Source organism: Vitis vinifera, chromosome 14 (genome assembly GCF_030704535.1).
Source record: "Vitis vinifera cultivar Pinot Noir 40024 chromosome 14, ASM3070453v1".
NCBI lineage: Eukaryota > Viridiplantae > Streptophyta > Magnoliopsida > Vitales > Vitaceae > Vitis > Vitis vinifera.
This window is the reverse complement of record NC_081818.1, coordinates 21242043-21265434: the sequence shown is the minus strand read 5'-3', so window position 1 is coordinate 21265434 and position 23392 is coordinate 21242043. Positions and strand designations below refer to the sequence as shown.

Sequence of the window (23392 nt, the reverse complement as noted above, 5' to 3'; positions counted from 1 at the left end):
ACAAACAACTATTATAACAAAAAATAAATCTAAGGTACACCTGAAGCATAATAGACTTATCAACTCATGGGATGTAATTCCTAAAAGAGGAAAACACTTGAAAACTTGGTACTCTTAAAAAGACCACAAAATGACTAATGAGTCCTAAGTAACCCTTAGAGAGACACAAATGGAACAAAAAGCCCTTAATGAGGCACATATTGAACAAGTAGCTCCTAAAGAAGTACAAGTTGGACAAATGGCCCCCAAAAAAGCATAGATACCTAAAGAGATCCTTATTAGTTATGTATATGACATGAGGAAGATGATATCAAAATAATGTTGTCATTAAAAATGCATTTGTCTCATTTTAAATGACCTTTGACATCATGAGAAATGATAAAGATTCCAAATCATGAATTGTGCAAGAATGCCGACATAGAAATAAATAGGCAAAATGGAATATGCAATACAACCAACTAGATTTGTTGACAAAATGAGGAGTATTTGGACTTGTAGTTTATATGTTGGAAGACGTAGAGTCTATTGGATATAAATGCACTTGAAATCTAAAACATTTGAAAGACGTTAAAATTACTATATGCAAATGAGTTATCATAACAAAAATGTATTTGAGATAATAAAAAATTATAACATAAGGTTTCCTATAGAAATCTTCTATTGACTCTTGTAATGACTCAATCATATTCCTAACTATCAAGATTAGTCATCCCTAAAGGACTTAATATGCACTATATAATATGGATCCATAAACATGTTAAAATCCCTAAAGGATTCAAGTACATGAAGCAACCAGGTCCTGAAAGGATTTAAAATGTTGAAGCAAATAAAGCCCTTAAGGATGTAAGATGTCGAGAACACATAATTTACCTTGTAACATCTATATAATAAGCTACAAAAATCCTTATTTGGATTAGGTAATCCAAATGCATGTGATACAATCGTCTCAATGAATATTTATTGAAGGAAAAATATGTGTATAATCTTATTTGCTCATGTGTATTCATTAAGAAATGAACAACCAAATCATAATTATTGTAGCGTATGAGGATAATTTGAATCTTGTTGGAATTCCTAAAGAGCTCACAAGAACATTTAACTATCTAAAAATTGAATTTGAAATAAAAGATATAATAAAACAAAACTTTGTCTTGACTTGTTGATCAAGCACTTTCTAAGTAGAGTGTTAGTTCATCAATCAACATATACAGACTCACATGGATAAATTACATCCATTAACTCCCATATGGTTGTTCGTTCACTTGAAGTGAATAACGATTTATTTCATCTTAAAGAAGATAATGAAGAATTGTTTGAATTAAAAGTGACATATCTTAGTACAATTGATGCTTTACTATATCTTACAAATTGTACAAGGTCTAACAAACCATTTTCTGTGAATTTACTAGAAGGATGTAGTTTTGCACTAACTCAAAGAAATTAGAGTTAAAGGGATGGAGTAAGTATTAGCTATTGGTTGGTATATTAAGTTGTCACCTTCTTAAATGGATTCTATTGAAGTTGATAATGATAACTATTTCTTCAAATTATTCAAAGAAACTTGCAAATCATAAGGAAGTTGGGAATGTGTGTGGTTGAGATTTATAATCCAATATATATTGAGAATCATGCGTACTATCTCCCGTTAAAGACAATTTGACAATGCTACATGAAAATAATGTCACATGCATTGCACATATTAAAGAAGGATACACTAAGAGTGATAGAACTAAGCATATAGTTGTTTTACACCATGAACTCTAAAAGAGCGATGAAATTAATGTTCAATAAGTAAAATTAAGCAACAATTTAGTAAACCTATTTACAAAAATATTATCAACTATCACACTCAAGAAACTTATACATAACATTGGAATGCGGTGATTCAATGATCTTCATGCAAAACTAATAGAGAAAATATAATCATATCAATATGAAGGGAATAGATAAATAAAGATGTTACTACATCATACTCTTTTTTATCTTTATTCAAGTTTTGTCCCATTGTGATTTACTGATAAAGTTTTTAACAAAATAGTTGTAATAGTTTAAAAAAAATATTATACTCTTTTTCTTTTATTAGAATTTTTTTCATAGATTTTTTTTAATAAGATATATTCTAAAAATGGTTGTCATTCAAGGAAATATTATAAATATTTTTTATAATTAATGGATAACAACACTATTACCATATTTGTACTCTTACCACATTGGTATTACCAAGGTTTGAAATATCGGTAAATACAGATATATCGGTACTTGGATTTTATGGATATATAAAAAAATATTGGAGAAATATTGGTGGATATTTTGACAAAAATATCGGCAAAGTAAAAATTATTTAAAATTCTTGAAAATATTTGAAAAAAACTATAAAATAAATAAAAATTCACATGGTTAAAGTTATTTTATAAATGTAATTGACATAGATATTGTTACGAAGAAAAATATCTATATACAAGAATATATCAGTCTTAATATATAATTTATTATTTATCTTATCAAATTAATTTTAATTTATAAAATATTAGAACTTTATTATCATCATTATTATTTATATTTTAGTTTTTTTTAAAAAATAAATTTATATTTTTAATATTTTAAAATAAAACATTCAAAATTAAAAGGATAAATATAAAAAATTTAAAAGTGAAGTGATAGTAATTTTTTAGAATAAGATTAATGAGATAAATTATGATATATTTAATATTAAAATCATAATTTATTTGATTTAAATACATTTAATAGTGTGAAATAAATGATATATATATATATATATATATATATATATATGATTTTTTTAATATTTAATTATCATATAAATAATGTAAAAAAAAAGACTTATTAAAAAAATTATAATATTGATTTTTATATTTTATTAATCAATTAAATATAATTTAAAATAAAAAAATAGAATTAGGTTTTTTTTAATGATTAACCTTAACAAATTTAAATTTGACATATATTATTAAAGAGTATCATAGTCCAATGCTAGCTAGGGATTGAACCCAAGCCCGACTGTAAAGTAAATCATTGAAATTTTTATTTAATAAAAATAAGATGAATAATTAATAATTAATAATTAATGATTATTTATATCGAGGAAAATTGTTCTTATGATTTGTTTCCTTTTTTTTTTTTTTATCTCTACCAAATCTAAAACTAAAAAGGCCACCCACTTCTGTCACTCGAGGCATCAAGAAGCCCTCGTCTGAAGTTGCCGTCCAGACGAGAGAATCCCTAAAAAGGCCCTATTTTCCTCTGCCACGCCTGATCCTCGCAGGTACTAATCTAATGATGTTATTATTATTATTATTATTTTGCAACCCCCGTTTGATTCCCAAGAGAATCCATCCCCCATTTGATTTCCGGGAAAATTCATCCTCGTTTAATTTCCGAGAAAATCCATGCGAAACCCCCAAGGAAAACCAAAAAAATTGCTGTTTTTTTTTTACTCCCTGTGTTTTCTGGATCTGTTCTAGGGGTCTCTTTGCTTTTATGCCACTGGATTTAAATTTCACGAACCCTAAATCCACGATTTTTGAGCCAGGCTGAAAAACACAACCTTTGCCTGCAAATAATGATCAGATTACCAAATAGTATCTTATTTTATTTAAAAAAAAGGACAGATTTTGTATCCTGTGCGTAGGCTGGACTGGTAGGAGATATCGGGAAATTTCCCGAAAAATCGGTAAAGAGACCGATAAATACCGATTGGCGATGTTCCCGAAAAATTACCGAAATTTAATCGACCGATAATCGGTGACGAATATCGTGTCTGGGCCGGCCGATAAGCGAAATTTCGGAGAAATATCGCCGAAATTTTCCGATATTTCAAACACTCGTATTACTTCTTAATCTATAAATAAATGTTTATGAATTAATAAAGAGAAAACAAATAATTAAGTTATTTTTTTATTTTATTTTATTTTCTTCTCTTCTTTTATTTTTTAAGTTTATTTTATAACAATATTTATTTTTGTTATTTTTCATTTTATTTACCCATCTGATTTACTTTCATATTTTATTATTTAGGAAATGATGAATTTTGAGTCGACAACAATATTATCGATTTCAATTTATTTTATTTTTTTATCTATTTTTATTTACTAATTTTAATTTTTATCATTCATGATCATTGACAAAGTTTATATGCATTAATTTGCTAGACTTTTTTTTTTTTTTTTACAATTTCTACTCAAAAGTACTTTTTAATGGAAATATTTTCTCTATTTTTTTAAAAGAAAATCATATATTAAATGTTTTTTTTAGGAAATAAGATAAGTGATTTTTCAAAATTTTATAAGCATGTTCTAAATTTTGTGAAACGTGTGATCAAATTGGCTATTTCCCGACAAGTGATTTTAGGATAACCACCTATTAATAGTATGTTTGGTGGTGATTTTAGGAAGCGTTTCTAATATTTCTAATACTTAAAAGATAAAATTTTTTAAGTATTAAAAAAAATTAAGAACACTTTCTAAAATCATTGTCAAACACACTCTAAAAGTGTGATTGACAGTGATTTTAGGAAGTGTTTCCAATTTTTCTAACACTTGAAAATTTTTATCTTTCAAGTATTAAAGATGCTAAAAAAACTTTTTAAAATCACTACTAAACCTACTCTAATACCTGCTTGGTAGTGATTTTAGGAAGCGCTTTTAATATTTATAATATTTGAAAATTTTTATCATTCAAGTGTTAGAAATGTTAGAAACGTTTTTTAGAATCACTTTCAAACTCACTCTTAGACTGAGTTTATCAGTGTTTTAATTCGAAAGTGTTTTTAGGAGGATCACTTATTAAGAGTGTCTTTGGTAGTGATTTTAGGAAGTGTTTCTGGGCTTTATAACACTTGGAAATTTTCATCCTTCAAATATTATAAAGCCTAGAAATACTTCCTATAATCACTGCCAAATGCACTCTAAGAGTGTGTATGGTAGTGATTTTAGGAAGTGTTTCCACCATATCTAATACTTGAAATTTTTTATTTTTCAAGTATTAAAAAGATTAGAAACACTTCCTAGAATTACTATCAAACGCAATCTATTAAGTGTTTTCCTAAAAAACATTGTAAGTGATTTTTTAAGACTATAAGTTATTTTTCAGATTTTAAAAAATGTTTCTTAATTTTGTTAAACATCTCAATTGTTAGAAATGCTTCTTAAAATCATTGCTTCTTAATTTTTTCAAACATCTTGATGGTTAGAAATACTTTTTAAAATCATCGCGAAACAAAATCTTAGATTAATTGATGTCGTTAACTCATTAATAGAAATATTTTTTTCACTGAAAGATTGCTGTTGTTAAATGTAAAATAGTAATTATTTAAATTTATTAAAGCCTTTTTATTTATTTATTTTTTAATACAGTTAGACGCCTCCAGGACTGCAACATTTCTTTTATTTTTCTTGCTGGTTTCTGGGGAAAATCTATTGTAGAAAATTGAAGTTAGACAAAAGGGGGAAAAAATCAAAGCATTGGAGCCAAACAACCTACACCTTTCCCAGAAGATCTCTCAAAGAATTTTCAAAAAGGCCAGTTTGAATTTCTATTCTTCCATTTTGTCATGGAATCAACATTTCCATTCGTGATTTTCTTCGATACTCTAATTTAGGGGCTGGTTTTGAATTGATAGTCATGTGTGTTTGTTTGTTTTGTTCATTTTCCACTGATTTTACAACCTGAGGTTTGTGCGATTGCTAGTGTTTTTGCATTTTTCTTGTTTTAGGGTCTATTTGATTGCAGGGATAATAATCTTGGAAAGTGGAAGGAAAATCTGGAATCTTGCAACAGCTAAGTTCCCATATTTTTTTCTTATAATTTTTTCCATAGCCAAATGGAGCATTAGGGTTTTGAGGGGGGGTTTTGGATGGGCATTGGCAGAGATCCCAGATTCTCTCTTAGTAATGGATAATGGAAGTTAGAAGTAGGAATCAGAGTTTGTTCAAACCTTATTCTTGTGGGTGAACATGAGGACTCGTCCATCCAGTAGCAGTAAATTCCATGAAACCTTTTTATGTAATGAATATGTATTTTCACTAATCTTCTGTGTAGTGTTATACCATAAGGATGAGAATTTTTGGTTTCTTGTGTTCTGTGTTCTATTTTTTGCTTTGATTTATTTCATTTAGTCTATCAGTGTACAGAGACTGTAGATCTCTGAGTATTTTACTTTGAGGCATAAGCCTCACATTCCTCTTAGGATATCAGTATATATGAAAGAAACCAATAAAACCATTACTATAATGGACTTGGAGTTATTTGTCATGGTATAAAGGAAATGGATGATGAATCAGATAAAAAACTACTAGTTATAGTTTGTTTGTGCTCATACTATTCCTAGAAAACCCATACTAGAACGTAATCTCACAGTTATTTGAAAATTGAAATATAACAGAATACTCTTACTATTCAGTGATGACTGACTTTTTGTGTCCTGTTTTCCAAATAGATCATTGTTTTGGATATTCATTATGTTGTTTTTATTTTGGTTTTAAATTTAATTTTGGCTATAGTGGACATACGTTTGCTCTTAAATATTTGATGGCTGTTATTTTGGTTCAAACTCGAAGAAAGGTGGAGACTCGATGGACTTTGTGATGAAGTAGGACAGTGAAGAGATAGATGGGGAAGAGTACAGGAAAGAAGGTGATGAAAAAGGAGGATGGAGATGATTGTGATGGTTGGTGGTGGTTGGTTCACAAAAATATTGGAGCTTCATTCCTATGTATTGCTGTCTTTGCATTCTTGGTTCGTGTAGCTGTGTCATTTCATCCTTACTCAGGTGCTGGCAATCCTCCCAAGTATGGGGACTATGAGGCTCAAAGGCATTGGATGGAGATCACTCTTAATCTTCCAGCTAAGGAATGGTATCGCAATAGCACTACCAATGATCTTAACTATTGGGGTCTTGATTACCCTCCTCTCACAGCATACCAAAGTTATGTTCACGGTCTTTTCCTCAGAATCTTCCATCCTGAATCAGTTTCCCTCTTCACTTCCCGGGGTCATGAATCCTATTTTGGGTGAGTATGAATATGCATCTTTCTTTGATAATGCACTTTCCTGATTACATTTTCTTTCCCCATTTCTACTGCTGATTGAAAACATTACCCTTCTTTTTCTTTTTTGTCATGCTCTTTCCTTGCAGAAAACTTCTCATGAGGTGGACAGTTTTATCCTCAGATATCCTATTTCTTTTTCCAGCAGTTTTCTGTTTTGTGGTTGTATACTATACTGGTCGTGGTCGTAGAAGTGATATAGCATGGCTTATTGCAATGATTTTACTTAATCCATGCCTGATCCTAATTGATCATGGTCATTTTCAGGTGTGAAAGAACTGATTTTTCTGATTCCATAATTTTGGTTGCTTGTTATCAGTTCTCACAGTCTGTCTTTATCTTGTCTTTTTTGTCAGTACAATTGTATTAGCTTGGGTCTTACTATTGGAGCTGTTGCTGCTATCCTTTCCGACAAAGAGCTTGTAGCTTGTGTTCTATTCAGTCTTGCTCTAAACCATAAGCAGGTGACTTCCCATTCAGACAAATGCGCCCAAAATTTCTTGTATTAAGCTTTTATTTTGAAAAGATTGCTTCCAATGTCCCTTGGTAATGTATTTGCTAAGAGAAATGCTGCAATAAGGGTGCCTTCATGGAGTTGCAATAAGATCTCTTTAATTGATGTGATTATGATGTGTTTCAATGAAATGCCTGCCATTAAGGAAGAATCACTAGGCCATCATTTATTAAATCTGGGCTTCAAAAACATTTTTTTTTTAAATAAAGAAAGGTATGTGTAAATTAGTAAAAGAACAAGGTACACCATCGCACACAAAACATATACAAGGAGCACTTAAAGCAAACCCTCAAAAAAAGAGCACAAAAAACACCCTGACACTCAACAAGATCCCACCCATGCTACAAAATCAAACAAAGGCATTGAGCCTCCCCTTAAGTACATGTTAACCCTAGACGAGAGATTACCGTTTATTGAGAGAGAAGAAGATAGAGAAAAATATGACATGTCATTCTCATCAATGATGATGAATATTTATATACAAACACATTTGAGTTCTACTGTAATTCAAACTCCATCTTCCATTCTAATTCAAATTAATGGTAGACCTTTGCTCTAATTTAAATTTTATCTCCTACTCTAATTCAAAGTAATACTGGACTTTTACTCTAATTCAAACTCTATATTCTATTCTAATTCAAACTAATAATAAATAGATAAATACCCAAATTTAAATTAAGGATAAACAATTAAATAACAATATTCCTAGATTCTTGACATTCCCCCTCAAGTTTGTGCATGGATATCTATCATGCCCAACTTGCTTGTTAGATGTTCAAAAACTGGTCTATGAAGGCGATGTCAGTCAGTTATTGAGTAGTTAGAACAAATGGCATGCATATAATATTTAGCTTCAAGTTTTTCCTTTATAAAATGTCTATCAATCTCCACATGTTTATTCTTATCATGCTGAATTGGATTATGTGCAATACTGCAATACTAATTGTAGCTTTATTATTGCAATAAAGCTTCAAAGGGTAAATTGTAGGTCCTCTCACCTCTTTTAGGACTTGCTTAAGCCACAACACTTTACAAACCCCATGTGCTATTGCTCTAAATTCTGCCTCTACACTACCCTTGGCTACTACTCTCTGTTTTTTACTCCTCTAAGTAACCAAATTTCCCTAGATAAACGTGCAATACCTTAAAGTCGATCTCTTATTAGTTACTAAACCAACCCAATTTGCATCTGTGTATACTTCAACTCCTCACTACTCATTCTTCTTAAAAAGTAGTCATTTTCCTGGTGTATTCTTCAAGTACCTTAACATTCTAAAAACTACTTTGAGATGCACTTTAAAAGGTGAATGCATATATTGTCTTACCACACTAACTGCAAGGTGATATCCCCACTTGAGTGTGAGATAGGTAAATCAACTTACCAACCAATTTTTGGTACTTTGTAGTATCCACCAGAACCCTAATTTCTACTTTTTCGAGCTTTATTTATACTTTTTTGAGCTTTACATTGGGATCTATAGGGGTATCTAAATGTCTATGGCCACTCATTCCTATTTCCTTTAGGAGATCAAAAATATATTTTCATTGTGAAACAACAATTCCCTTCTTTGACCGTGCTACCTCCATTCCAAGAAAATATCTCAAGACTCCAAGATCGTTAATTTCAAATTCAGTAGCTAGACATTTCTTCAAATGATTCATCCCAACCATATCATCTTCGGTTAGAATAATGCCATCCACATTGACTATTAAAACTATAACTTTACCTCCTAGAGAGTATTTGAGAAATAGGATGTGATTTGTTTGTCCTTGACAAAAGCCTATTTTCTTCATAAAGCAGGTGAATATCTTAAACCAAGCCTGAGGAGATTGCTTAAGGCCATATAAAGACTTTTGTAGTTTACAAACCTTTGAGCCAACCCTTTTATTGAAGCCAGGAGGTAGATCCATATACACTTCCTCTATTAGGTCTCCATTGAGGAAATCATTTTTAACATCCAGTTGTTGTAGTGGTTAGCCCAAATTTACAACAATTGATAAAAGAACTCTGACTATATTTAATTTTGCAATGGGAGAAAGGTTTCTAAGTAGTCAATTCCATATGTTTGTGTAAATCCCTTGGCAACAAGGCATGCCTTATACCTTTATAGAGAGCCATTAGAATTATATTTAATAGTGAACACCCACTTGGGGCCAACAATAGTCTTCCTTTTAGGTAGAGTTACCACCTCCCAAGTCTTATTTTTCTCAAGGGCCCTCATTTCCTCAAGAACAACCTCCCTCCACTTTGGAATTGTTAAGGCATCCTCTATATTCTTCGGAATTTCTACACTAGAAAGTTGAGAGAGGTAAATGCAACCATGGAAGATGACAAATTCTTATAAAACATGAAATTGGACATAGGATGTTGGGTACATGACCTAACACCTTTTCAAAATGCAATAGGGACATCAAGATCACTAAGAGACTCTTCATGTTTAATATTGGAAGAAGAACATGGTTTAGATGGAAGCTTGCCTTTCTCAAGTGGTGAGATTACATTTGTTCTTGGGACAAATTCATGGCCTTGTTGTAAAGTAGGTTCCTCCATTCTTTGAATATAGTTTCTCCTTGAGTAGATGCGAAGCTTTTGATTGTTTTTATTTGTATTTTTATTGAATTTAGTATTTTCATGATCTTGATCATGTGTTAGTTAAGGCAGTTTGTCCAACATTTTCAATAGCTAAATCATTTGTTCCCAAAGTTTGTCTATTACCGACAAATTCATCAAGCATGGGTGGCTGTTTTTCTGTTTTTTCTAGAGACTTTTTTGGGAATTTTCCCGGAGTTTCTAATTGTTATTAAACTAATGAGGATTGGAATTGTGGCCGATCTAACTCAAACAATTCACTAGGAATGAAATCTACACTTTTATTCTCCCCCTAAGGATGATCATGACTAAAATGTATACCATTTCTAGTTTTGAAAAAAAAGTGATATCCATTGTTACATTCTTCTAGTACGTGGATCAAAACATTTATACCATTTTTGTGTTGAAGAAAATAAAGAAAAAATGCATTTGAATGCTATAGGATCAAAATTTCCACAATTATGATTATGGACATGAATAAATGTAGTGCAACAAAAAATTTTCAAAGGTTAATTCATTCAAATCCATGAAGTAGGAAAATACATGTTGAAAAAATCAAGTAGGGTTTGATGTTTTAAAACCCTATTAGGTGTCCTATTGCTCAAATAGGTGGTGGTTAAAATAGCGTCACCTTAAAGATATTTAGGAACTTTTGTTGAAAAGATGGTCATCTAACAACTTCTAAAAGATGTCTATTCTTTCTTTCTATCACTCTGTTTGGTTAAGGTGTATCAACATAAGAACTTTGATGTGTTATGTCATTTTTCATATAGAAGTTTCCTAACAATTGATTAAAGTATTCAGTTCCATTATCAGTTCTAAAAATTTGAATATTTGTTTGAAATTGTGTTTTAACCATTTTGTGAAAAATTTTAAACACTTGTGCTACTTTTGATTTTTCTTTTAGCAAATACACCCAAGAAACCCTTGTATGATCCTATAAAGGTGATAAACCACATTTTTTGTGAAAAATACTAACCCTAGAAGGTTCCCAAACATCACTATGTATTATAGACAAGGGTTTAGAGGCTTTATAGGGTTGTGAAGGATGGGTTTTTTTGGCTGAAAAGCTTCGCTCCCTTGGTGTTATGTCTCGGGATGAGCCTAGGGGAAATGCTGCTTTCTATGGGATAGGGAGTACAGTTGGGGAATCTGAAGAAAAAGCCCAAAAATCCTATGTTGATGTGGTGAAATCAAGAGTGAAAAAGGTAGGGGAAACACTATGGTTACAGTTGGGGGAGAAAGATATCTCAAGTGAGAGGAAGTTAATGGACCGATGTTTGGTTGGCAGATGGGGACAAATTCCACTGTCGGATCTAGATATGCATGCTCTTGAAAGTTGGGGGAGAACCGCTGGAATATTAAAGGAGGGTTGAAGCTTGCGAGGATAGGGGGCCCTCTCTTGCTAATCGAGTTTGAGAATAAAGATGAGGCAGACAAGGTGCTTTTAAGAGGAAACAGATGGTTCAAGGAATCGACTCTGCATTTGGACAGGTGGGACCCACAAGTGGGGTGTTCTCAAAATGGCGAGAGAGCCGAGAGTGTTTGGGTGAGAGTCGTGGGATTGCCGTTGCATTTTTGGAGTCAGGAAGCTTTTAGAAAGATAGGGGATTGTTGCGGGGGGCTCATCGCAGTGGATGTAAACACTGCTAATTTCAAGGAGCTAAGGTGGGCCAGAATATCAGTGAGATATGAAGGCGTAGAGTGGCCGAGCACCATGCAAGTAGTAGTGGGATCACTTTGTTATGCTCTCCAGCTATGGTGGGAGGTGAAACCAGGGCTGTCGGAAGTGGTTCCGGCGATAAGAAATGAAAAGGGCAAGGAACGGGAGGCTAGGGATGATGGAGAAGGAGATACACACGTTGGATTCAAAAGGGTGAGAGAAAAGATGCATGGGGAACTTGCAAAAGTGGCTAAGAAGTACAAAGTAGGGGAAGGAAGCTGCAGTAAGAAAGCTCAACCCTCTGGTACTGTGTCAGGAGCAGTAACAGAGGCTGACGGGACAATAGGAGACCGATCTTCAACTTGGGGGAAGAGTTCTTGCTCTGGGCCTGGAGGAAATCTGCCATTGGGCCGACAAGGTGAATCGGGCTGGGAAAGAGAGCCCGCTGTGGAGGGCCAAGGGATTAAAAGCTCAGAGGAAATGGGCCGGCCCAATTCGAAGCCTTCTAAAGGCCTGGTGGGGGAGGGACAACCCATTCTGAAGATCGCAAAAGGGGTTAGGGCTCCCGATGGGTGTCACAGTGGTGGCAGAGAGCAGGAGGGGGATTTGTTTGGGTCCAAGCTGGGATTGCCTCATCCGTCCGTCAATCTCTCAGAAATCACTGACGAGGCGTTATTGGAGGAGGCTTCCAGGTATTCTACTCAAACCTCTTATCCTTTCTTGTCTTTAGGGAAGCGGGATATCTCTCTCTTTTCTACTCCTTCTGGGGGGGACGGGGAAGGTGCTGTCATGACTAGGGTTTCCAACCGGGGAACAGTTTCAGATGACAAAGGGGGAGCAGTCATGGACCCGCTAAGGATGATATTGGCGGATGGAAGGGAGGCTGAGGTCTCGGATTTGGTGGGTAGAGAGTCTGGGAATACCGAGGAGTTTTCAGTAGGGGCTTTGGAAAGAGTCTCCCAAGAGGACGAGGAGGAAAGAGGCAAAGAGGGGGATATGTGTTGGTAGTCTAGTAGCTTGGCTAAATTTAGCCGCTATCTAGGAATGCCGACGGAGGGATTTGAAGGGGAAATATTGTTCTTGCTCAAAAGAATGAAAGAGAGGAAGCTTCAAAAAGGTAAGTTGGATGGTAGAAAAAGGAGGAAATTAGAGTCGTCAAAATTCGAAAGAGAATTGAGAAAATTGGAATGGACTGTGAACTATATTGGAGGTGGAGGAGGAGAAGAAAAAGGGGGGGGGGGGGGGGGGGGGGGAGGCACGAGCAGGTCTAAATGAAGCTATGAATGCTTACTTGGAATGTAAGAGGGGCTAATAATTGCGACAAGAGGAAGGTGATCAAAGCTTTGATTAGGAAAAATAGGGTGGACTTGGTTTGCCTACAGGAAACCAAGATTCAGGAAATGTCAACGGGCATTGTTCGGAGCTTAAGAGTGGGCAGGCTCCTTGAATGGGGAGCTGTAGACTCAAGGGGTGCAGCCGGAGGAATAGTGGTGATTTAGGACAATAGGATGTTGGAGTTGGTTGACATGAAAAAAGGATTGTTCTCTATTTCGTGCACTTTTAAGAGCTGCGAAGATGGTTTGATATGGACGTTTACAGGGGTTTATGGGCCAACTTTGAGGAGGAAGAGGGAGAGTTTTTGGGAAGAGCTGAGGGCCATTAAGGGGCTTTGGAATGGGCCGTGGTGCGTTGCAGGGGACTTTAATGCCATTCTGAGACCGGAAGAGCGCAACAGAGGAGGGAGCTTGAATTCAATTATGAGAAGGTTCTCAGAAGTGATAGAAGATCTGGAGTTAAAGGATCTGCCCATGGTGGGGGGCCCTTTTACATGGACTGGAGGAGCGGATAACCAGTCTTTTTCAAGGTTGGATCGCTTTTTGGTTAATGAGGAATGGGACAACCACTTTGGAAATGCAAGGCAGTTTCTTCTTCCAAGACCTATGTCCGATCACTTTCCGATTCTTATGGACGGTGGGGGTCTGAGAAGAGGCCCTATCCCATTTAGATTCGAGAATATGTGGTTGAAAGCGGAAGGTGTAAAGGATCTATTAAAGCATTGGTGGGAGGAAGGTAGCTTCAGTGGATCCCCAAGTTTTATCTTGGCTGAAAAACTAAAATTTCTGAAGGCTAAGTTGAAGGAGTGGAATAGAAACAGCTTTGGAAGGGTTGAATATAGAAAGAATACGGCTCTTGAGCAGATGGAGTATTGGGATGCAAAGGAGAAAACCAGTAGGCTGTCGTTGGGAGAACTGGAATCTAGAAACGAAGTGAAGGAAGAATACAAAAAATGAGTCTTACTTGAAGAAATCACGTGGAGGCAAAAATCTAGGGAAGTGTGGCTGAAAAAGGGAGATAGAAATACCGGTTTTTTTCACAAAATGGCCAACGCACACAGGAGGAGGAATAATATGGACAAAATTAAGATTAACGGAGCATGGATTACGAAGGAGAATGATATTAGGGAAGGGATCGCCAATGCTTTTAAGACGTTGTTGTCTAACCCGGGGGAGTGGCGGCCTTCTGTCTCTGGGCTGCAGTTTGAGATGTTGGAGCCTTTGGACGCTAGTGCATTGGAGACTCCTTTTATGGAAGAGGAGGTATTCGACGCTTTAGTGGGCTGTAATGGGGATAAAGCCCCGGGGCCAGGTGGATTCTCTATGGCCTTTTGCCTTTTTGCTTGGGATTTCGTGAAGGCTGATGTGATGAGCTTCTTTAAGGAATTCTACGAAAATGGTAAATTTGTTAAAAGCCTAAATGCAACATTCATGGTCTTAATTCCAAAAAAAGCAAGGGTTGATGCTTTAGGGGATTATAGGCCTATAAGCTTGGTGGGAAGCTTGTACAAGTGGCTGGCCAAGGTATTAGCCAATAGGCTAAAAAAAGTGGTTGGAAAGGTGGTCTCCAAAGCTCAAGGGGCGTTTATGGAAGGTAGACAAATCCTAGATGCAGTGTTGATAGCCAATGAAGCCATTGATTCGACCCTTAAGAATAATGAGAGTGGCATTTTGTGCAAACTAGATATAGAGAAGGCGTATGATAAAGTGGATTGGAATTTTATTCTCGCAATCATGAAGAAAATGGGTTTTGGGGAGAAATGGATTAGGTGGATTCAGTGGTGCATATCCACTGCAAGTTTCTCAGTGATGATCAATGGAACCCCCACAGGCTTCTTTCAAAGCTCCAGGGGTTTGAGGCAGGGCGATCCCCTCTCCCCCTACCTCTTTGTCATAGCTATGGAGGTTTTTAGTGTTTTCATTAAAAGGGCAGTAGAGGGAGATTTTTTATCTGGTTGTAGGGTGAAAGGTCGGAGCGAAGAAGGGGTCCTAATTTCCCACTTGTTGTTTGCGGATGATACACTGGTGTTTTGTAAACCTTCACAAGATCAGTTGACTTACCTCAGTTGGCTTCTTATGTGGTTTGAGGCTGCTTCAGGATTGAGAATAAACTTGGAAAAAAGTGAACTAATTCCAGTAGGGAGGGTGGAGAATATGGATGATCTTGCTGGGGATTTTGGCTGTAGTCTGGGTAGTCTTCCAACCACCTATTTGGGGATGCCCCTGGGTGCTCCTTTTAAGTTAGTTACAGTTTGGGATGGTGTGGAAGAGCGCTTTCGAAGAAGGTTAACCATGTGGAAGAGACAATATTTATCCAAGGGAGGAAGGGCGACTCTCATTCGTAGTACATTATCGAATTTACCCATCTATTTAATGTCATTGTTGTGCTTACCAAGCTCAGTTAGACGGAGATTAGAGAAAATCCAAAGGGACTTCCTATGGGGTGGGGGCAATTTGGAACATAAGCCTCATTTAGTAAGATGGGAGTTGGTGTGCTTAAGTAAGGTGAAAGGAGGATTGGGGGTCAAAAGCCTTTCCCTCCTCAACAAGACTCTTTTTGCTAAATGGAATTGGCGCTTCGCAAATGAGTGAGAGGCCTTGTGGAATCAAGTGATTAGAGGGAAGTATGGAGAAGCTAGAGGGGGATGGTGCGCGCGGGAAATGAGAAAGCCTCATGGTTTGGGTTTGTGGAAAGGAATAAGGGCGGATTGGAAGTTGGTGAGTGATAGGCTGGCTTTCATAGTTGGTAATGGGAGAAGGGTGAGTTTTTGGAGGGATAAATGGTGTGGGGAGTCTCCTCTGTGTATGACCTTTCCCTCTCTTTTTGCTTTGACGGTTGAGAAGGAAGCGTGGGTGGCAGATATATGGGATCCCTTGGCTGAGGGGGGCTGGGGTGGTTGGAACCCCTATTTTTTAAGAGCGTTCAATGACTGGGAGGTTGAGGAGGTAGAAAGATTTATGGAGAGGATTCAAAGTAAAAGAGTTACTGAGGATGTGGAGGATACGGTGTCTTGGACTGAAACCAAGAGTGGTAAATTCTCGGTTAAGTCTCTCTATATAGCTCTTGAAGCGGGTGGTTCATCTTTGTTTCCTTCAAGCTTTATTTGGAATGTGAATGTGCAGCCCAAGGTTAGTTTCTTCGCATGGGAGGCTACGTGGGGCAAAGCCTTAACATTGGATATAGTCCAGAAAAGAGGATGGGCCTTGGCGAATAGATGTTTTATGTATCGTGAGAAAGAGGAGAACATAAACCATCTTCTCTTCATTGTTCAAGAACGAGGGCGTTATGGGATCTTCTTTTTGCTTTATTTGGGGTGTCTTGGGTTTTGCCTTTTTCAGTTAGAGAGACCCTTCTAAGTTGGAATGGTTTTTTCCTGGGCAAAAATCGCAAGAAGGCGTGGAGAGCTGCTCCTCTTCACATTTTTTGCACGGTTTGGAAGGAGAGGAATAGATTAGCTTTCAAGGATGAATCGTTGTCAATTCAGAGACTGAAACACTCTTTTATTCTTACTTTATGGACCGAGACTAAGTTGTTCATAGACGATTGCCCTCTAACTATAGCTAATTTTATTGATTGGTTGGGTTCTAAGTAGGTTTGTGGCAATCGGTTATCTTTGTCTTTTGGCCTTTTGATGGTGGGTGTATAGGTATTGTATACTTAGAGTCGCTATTTTAGCGTCTCTTTTTTGTTAATGAAATTCATTTACTTATCAAAAAAAAAGGGGTTGTGAAGGAAAAAATGCATGATAATGCTTTGTAAGTTCACAAATTTTACAATGGAATGAAGATGAATCTTTATTAATAAACAATTTTGGAAATAGATGTTTCAAATTTTGAAAATTGGGATGTCCTAACCTAAAATTCATAACATTATTTCATTTTCATTAGTTACTAAAACAGATTCAAAACAAGCACTCTAAGCTTGTCTACCTAGTTTGATTCCATCTTTAAAGAAATAAAGTCTTCCACTTTGTCTAGCACTACCAATCATCTTCCCCAAGTTCAAATCCTGGAATTCACACCAAGATGAGAAAAAATTAGCTCGACGCTTTAAATCAGAGATTAATTTACTAACAGACAATAAATTGCAAGAAAAATTAGGAACATGAAGAACATTATAGAGTGTAAGAAGTGAGGAAATTTTGATAGGTCCTTTTCCAGCAATAGCCAAAAGTGATCCATCTACTTTTTTATTTTTTATTTTTGTTTCCTGCACAGGGACTATAAAAAGAAAACTGATTTGAAGAACTAGTCATATGATCGGCTGCACTAGAGTCTATGATCCATGGGGAATTTGAATCAATGTTAACAAGGGCCGTGGGAAGATGGTTGCCTTTTTGGGTTAAGGAACAAGAAGGAGACTGATTTAAAGAGATCTGAGACTGAATAAGTTTGTATAGGTGCTCTATTTGATCCTTAGTAAAAGGAGGTGTTTCTAAGGAAAGTTGTTGCCCCCGTTCATCGCTTTTGGCTTGGTAGGCATGACTCTCCCCGCCAGGTTTCTTCTTCTAGTTTGATGGTTTGCCGTGAATGTTCCAACAGGTGTCACGAGTATGCCAATGGTCTATCACTCTTTTTAGAATTCTTTTTTTCTGCTTTTTGATCAAACCCCTTAGTAACAAGGGCAGAACTATCAAATTCTGTTCTAGCCCTTGGTGACTCAAGGTTCATCATAACAGATCTTCTAGCCTCTTTTTTTCTAACTTCAGAAAAAACTTCCTGAAGAGATGGCAATGGTTTTCTCCCTAGGATTCAACCTTTCATTTCATCAAAGTCTTGGTTGAGTCCCGCCAAGAAAGCAAAGACTCTATCATTCTCTACTCATTTCATATACCTCACACTACCCCTAGGGCTTTCCCATTCCTCTTCATAACATTAATCTAACCCTTGCTATAAAATCAACATCTCGTTATAATACTCAGTCACACCACGATGCCCTTATTTGGATTGCCACAACTTTGATTTGAAATCAAATATCAAAGGAGAATTTTACAGATCCGAGTTTGTTTCTCAGACTGCCTTCCATACTTCCTTGGCAGTTTTTATCAAGAGATGGGGCTTCCCTATTTTTGGCTCCATCAAGTTGATAAGCCAAGTTGTTATCATGGAATTTTCTGATCTCCATGCTGCCAACTTCGGGTCATCTGCAGCTGGTTTCTTCACCTCACCAGTTAGGTGTCCAAGCTTTCCTCTTCCATCGATTGCTAGTTTCATAGTTTGGGCTCATTCTAAATAATTCTTACCATTCAATTAATGAACCCTTAATTGAAGGGTAGAATTAAATGATGAGATATCAGGTCCATTTGAGGAGGCAACAGGATTTGTCTGATCATCCTCTATTGTAATTGAAGAGGATGAATTCTCGCTAGCTCCAGTGTTTTGATAAAGAGCCTATGCACTAATACCATAATGAGAAAGAAGAAGATAGAGAGAAATATGACATCTCATTCTCATTGATGACGATGAATAGTTATATATAAATACATTTGAGTTTCACTATAATTTAAACTCTTATCTCCCACTCTAATTCAAATTAATGGTAGACCTCTACTCTAATTCAAACTCTATCTCCTACTATAATTCAAAGTAATACTAGACTTTTCCTCTAATTCAAACTCTATATTCTACTTTAATGCAACTAATAATAAATAGATAGATACTAAAATTTAAGTCAAGGATAAACATTTAAATAACAATATTCCTAGATTCTTGACATCATTTCACTTTATGCATTACCATTTCATTTTATGCATTGCTGTTGGTCAGATAGGATATGGAATCTCTTGAGGTGTGTGCACAACTCCCAATGAGTTTGGCTCAATAATCTGCAGTTAGGACCTATATGTAGCCCCATGTAATAATGTGTGACTTGGGTAGCTTGCACAGTTTTGGTTTACATGCTTGAATAATTCATTGACTTGGATTGAAAACAGTGTTGGATGTGTGATAAGTTAAGAGAGGATGGCTGGTAATTGACAAACAAAACTAGATGATTATCTTTGCATCTCAGTTAGCTGCCAAAGTTTTTGGTTAATAATTCTTCTGTCAGAAATTTGCTACTTTAGTTGATTTGTTGTGCCTTGTGTTTTCTTGCAGATGAGTGCATATTTTGCACCTGCTTTTTTCAGTCATCTCTTGGGTAAATGCCTAAGGCGTCGGAATCCTATTCTTGAGGTGTCAAAACTGGGCTTGGTGGTGGTTGGAACATTTGCCATTGTTTGGTGGCCATATCTCCATTCAATGGACGCCTTCTTAGGGGTAAATAACAGTATAAAATTTAAAAAAGGAATTTCTATTGGTCTCTAACTTCTTCTGCACTGGATTAAATTCATAGTTTCTGTAATTTCTGCTTTTCATGCTGTAATAAATGGACTGCATGGTTGGTCATCTATTCTTGCTGCTATTATTCTAATAAACTCTGGATTGCCCTTAAATTTGGATCTTGATTTATTTGGGGAGAACTTACTTAAGTTAAAACTTCATTGAAACTATATTTAGGTTTCTAATTCTTGTTCCTATTTAACCATTTCTCAAGATTACCCTTGAATTAATTCCTAAATAATGCAGATCCAACCATTTTAGGTTTTTTTTTTGGTTGCAGTTTAAGACATGTCCATGGCATGTTAATGGAGGTGGTCAGGCAATGATACCTGTGCTGTGGCTTATATCGTTTTGCAACTGCTGTGTTAACTTGACACCCTTGTCGGTGTCCTTATTACATAAGCTAATTTTAAAATATGTAAATAAATGAAAACAGATATCAATTGCCTTTCTCGAAGACAGTAAACAGTCATGTCTTTGACGTTGAAGTATTTATTTAAAATCATATGTATCCTTCACTTGCACCTATAAAGGGAAAAACATTGGGTATACTACTAAAAAGTATCAGAGGCTTGTTAGGAATCATTCTTTGATATTGGTCTCTAGGACACACTGAGTGCTGTTATTTACTTCATGTTTGGTTCTTGGTACAGGTTCTTTCTCGTCTTGCTCCCTTTGAAAGAGGGTTATATGAGGATTATGTGGCTAACTTTTGGTGCACCACTTCAGTCCTCATAAAGTGGAAGAGGTTGTTCACAATAAAATCAATGAAGCTTCTTAGTTTATGGGCAACCATTTTAACTTGTCTGCCATCAATGATTCAGCAAATATGGTCTCCAAGCAACCTAGGTTTCCTATATGGCCTGCTAAACAGTTCTTTCTCATTCTATTTATTCTCATTCCAAGGTATGTAGAATCATTCCTTTCTTTCCTTTTGGCCATTTAATAATGTAAATTTTGTTTTGAATTGCATGCTGATTGTTTACTGCTTATGATTAAAAATACAGTACATGAGAAGTCGATTCTGCTGCCACTTTTGCCTGCAACCCTTTTAGCTCTGGAAGAGCCTTTTCATTTCAGGTGGCTAACTCATTATGCATTACTCTCTATGTTCCCTCTTATGTGTCGTGATAAACTGATCCTACCATATGTGGCTCTATTTGCTCTGTTCTACCTCCTTTATTATGCACCTGGTGGAAGAGAAGATACAAGGAAGATGCAATCCCCCTCCTCTCTGAGATCATTCATGCTATCTTTTCTTGTTTTGTGCTCTCTCTTTCTTCATTTGGTTTACATAACCTTGCATCCCCCTGACAAGTATCCTTTCCTCTTTGAAGCAGTAATTATGCTTCTCTGCTTCTCTCAGTTCATATTGCTAACCATTTACACCAATGCAAAGCAGTGGATGTTGTTGAAACACTCTACCTTGATGGATAAAGATAAGAAGCTAGTTTGATATATTTAACTGTGTCCACCCAAGAAGTGTCCTTTCCTCTTTGAAGTAGCAGTGATGCTTCTCTGCTTCTATCAGGTCATGTTGCTAACCGTTTACATCGATGCACAACATCTACCTTGATTGATTAAGATGCTAAGCTGAGTTGCCCCTGAACTTCTGACGTTATGTCAATAGTTTCACCATTTTTTAAGCTTTTCTTCTTGAATTGAGGCATAGATGTGCAATGGCAAAAATGAAAGTATATGGTGGGTGATAATTTTTTTAAGTGATTAGAAGGACAATATTTTTTAGTGTGTCTGCTAGTTTTGTATCATGGTTTTCTTTCTGTTTTGTGCTATATGAGCCCGTTAAAACTTGTGGAAAATATTGATCTTTGAAATCCTTGTAATGCCATGGTTGAAACTTGTTTTCTTTGGAGAGATGGAAGATGCTGAGAATTGTTAACAGAATGTATTCAATAGATGCAACCCAACATTTCCCCAATTTTGTCTTAAAATGCTCAAACAGTAAAGATGATCAGGTGGATCATTAAATCTTTGATGTGTTTGATGTTGGCATAATGGCCTTCATTAGCACATGTTTTGGTCTAATATGCAAATATATGTTTAAAGCCTAGAACATATATGCATTTTTCATTGATAATCTATTAGTAGAATTTATTTTGTCTCAAAACTTTAGCCTCATTTTTATGTTATGGTTTTCTGCCACATTAATTCCTCGTAGGAGCAGACGGATCATGATTCAGGTTGATCCAATTTTCTGTGATGACCTTGTCACATAGGCTCATTGGCTGGGCTGTCATGGTATGGATGAACTTTTGGAAGAGCTTCGACTCTATAAACGCAAGCCCAGGGCAATGACTAACAACTGTTTTTCATTTTCTAATTTAGATGTATCCTAGTGTATGCTTGTTGTACTTAATGTTATTAGCAATGCATATGGTTTTATATATTTACACAATTTTCTTTCTTGGATCTTCTGGGAAACTGGGAAATCTATGCCCAAATTCCAGTTCAAAGCCTTCAAAGAGCCGAGCATCCTGTCATCTTGTGCTTCTACATGTGAACCCTACTGGTCAACCATCTATGTTTACCTCTATAAATTGAGCTTTACTAACCTTGTTAGCTGACCTAAACACAATAAGATTTGGTTCTGGATGAGCCTAGGGAGATCAACATGGTACCTACAGGTGGAATGAGTTGATTGGAAGAGGTTGTAGGAAATTGCTATGAATGCAATTCTTAGTGACCTTGTTAATGGATCTAAACTTCATTTGGAGTTCGTCATGATCAACCTAGGAAGGTTGTGCAGGTAGCTAGAAAGAAGTAATTGAAAGGAGTAGCTAAGAAACTTGTGCAACCCAGGGAAGCTGGAATAAGAAACTTGTTTCAAAATCCCCTAATTCTTTAGATGAAGGAATGGTATGTGGAAGTTGGTCAACCACCCTAGGGAAAGGGGCTAATTAGAATTTAGCTTGGAAGTTGGAACTGTCGGTGATCAGGCCAACCTCCTACAATCTTTGAGCCTGGAGGTGATCTGGCTTACAAGTGAATCTTGATATCCTTATTATATCTGAGGTTGGTTAAATAGGAAAGCTGAAGTAACTTTTTTGGCAGGTTAGGCCATCCAAAATGGGTGGTCAGGGTCACTTTGCTGAAGGATGGTTTCTGGGAGCCACCAACCTTGAATTGAAGATATTCTTGAGAGGGATTGGCAAGAACTTTGAGAAATTTTATGGGACTTTATTCTAGATATTCAAGTTATCCTGTCTCTTCAATGGATCATGTGCGGTATTAGGTGGGTTGCAACTTGCAATATTTGGTTCTAGCAGGAGTGTTTCTGATTGAATTTTGCACTCAAAGCTGGTGTGGACCTGGCACCCCAAACTGCAAGTGTTGATATGATATGAGAGAGAGAGAGGGCCCTTCATGGTTTTGTTACTTTCAAGTAAAAGGTTATTGATTTGGCTCCACAGTAGGAGGGCCCTTCATGGTTTTGTTACTTCCAAGGTTTACAATTATATGTGACTATTTATTATAGGTAAAATGAAGATATGAGTATCTTATGAAATTTATAATAGTCAACATAATAATAATAGTAATAATGAAGGAAAGATTTTAAGAGTATGGTTGAAGGTCTTTGAGTGTGGTTGTAGATATTTAATTGGTTGACTTCACTTTTACAAACTTTAAAGCTGTCTCATCTTTTGACATGTGATATAGCGGTATCGATTTTGACACTTTTGCTTTTTTGTACCTTTCACACTTGCTCGTTTCACTTTTTTTTTGTGCCTATCAATGCTAGTAAATGCATAAGTTTTGTAATTTTACTCAAAAAAAGGAAAAAAGAAAAAAGAAAAAAAAAGTACTGTAGAAGTTTGGGTAATATTTATACATTTTTCATTATTTTATTTTAAAGTTTTTTTAAAAAATGGAGAATAAATTAAGTGA

General features: G+C 35.8%; 1 protein-coding gene across 7 annotated transcripts; it reads left to right on the top strand.

Annotated features, from left to right (window-relative positions):
• The first annotated feature begins 3028 nt into the window (after positions 1–3028).
• LOC100241202 (probable dolichyl pyrophosphate Man9GlcNAc2 alpha-1,3-glucosyltransferase) lies at positions 3029–23012 on the top strand. 7 transcript variants are annotated; one of them, XM_059742530.1, is made up of 8 exons: positions 3029–3283; positions 6519–7028; positions 7154–7331; positions 7421–7528; positions 19262–19423; positions 20140–20392; positions 20494–20566; positions 22559–23012. In XM_059742530.1, exons 2-8 carry the CDS (start codon positions 6628–6630, stop codon positions 22632–22634), a joined length of 1251 nt encoding a protein of 416 aa, XP_059598513.1. In that variant the 5' UTR covers positions 3029–3283; positions 6519–6627; the 3' UTR covers positions 22635–23012. The 7 variants fall into 7 exon arrangements, with proteins under 7 accessions (XP_059598513.1, XP_010660431.1, XP_059598512.1 ...); XM_059742529.1 differs by having other exon boundaries at positions 3126–3283; positions 6576–7028; XM_010662129.3 differs by lacking the exon at positions 22559–23012 and having other exon boundaries at positions 20494–21425.
• Positions 23013–23392: the final 380 nt, after the last annotated feature.

Coding starts and splice junctions, on each gene's coding strand:
- LOC100241202 (XM_010662129.3), top strand. CDS start 6,628: ATGGGGAAGAGTACAGGAAAGAAGGTGATGAAAAAGGAGGATGGAGAT. Junction 7,332..7,420: donor TTGATCATGGTCATTTTCAG/GTGTGAAAGAAC, acceptor CTTTTTTGTCAG/TACAATTGTATTAGCTTGGG. Junction 7,529..19,261: donor TTGCTCTAAACCATAAGCAG/GTGACTTCCCAT, acceptor GTTTTCTTGCAG/ATGAGTGCATATTTTGCACC.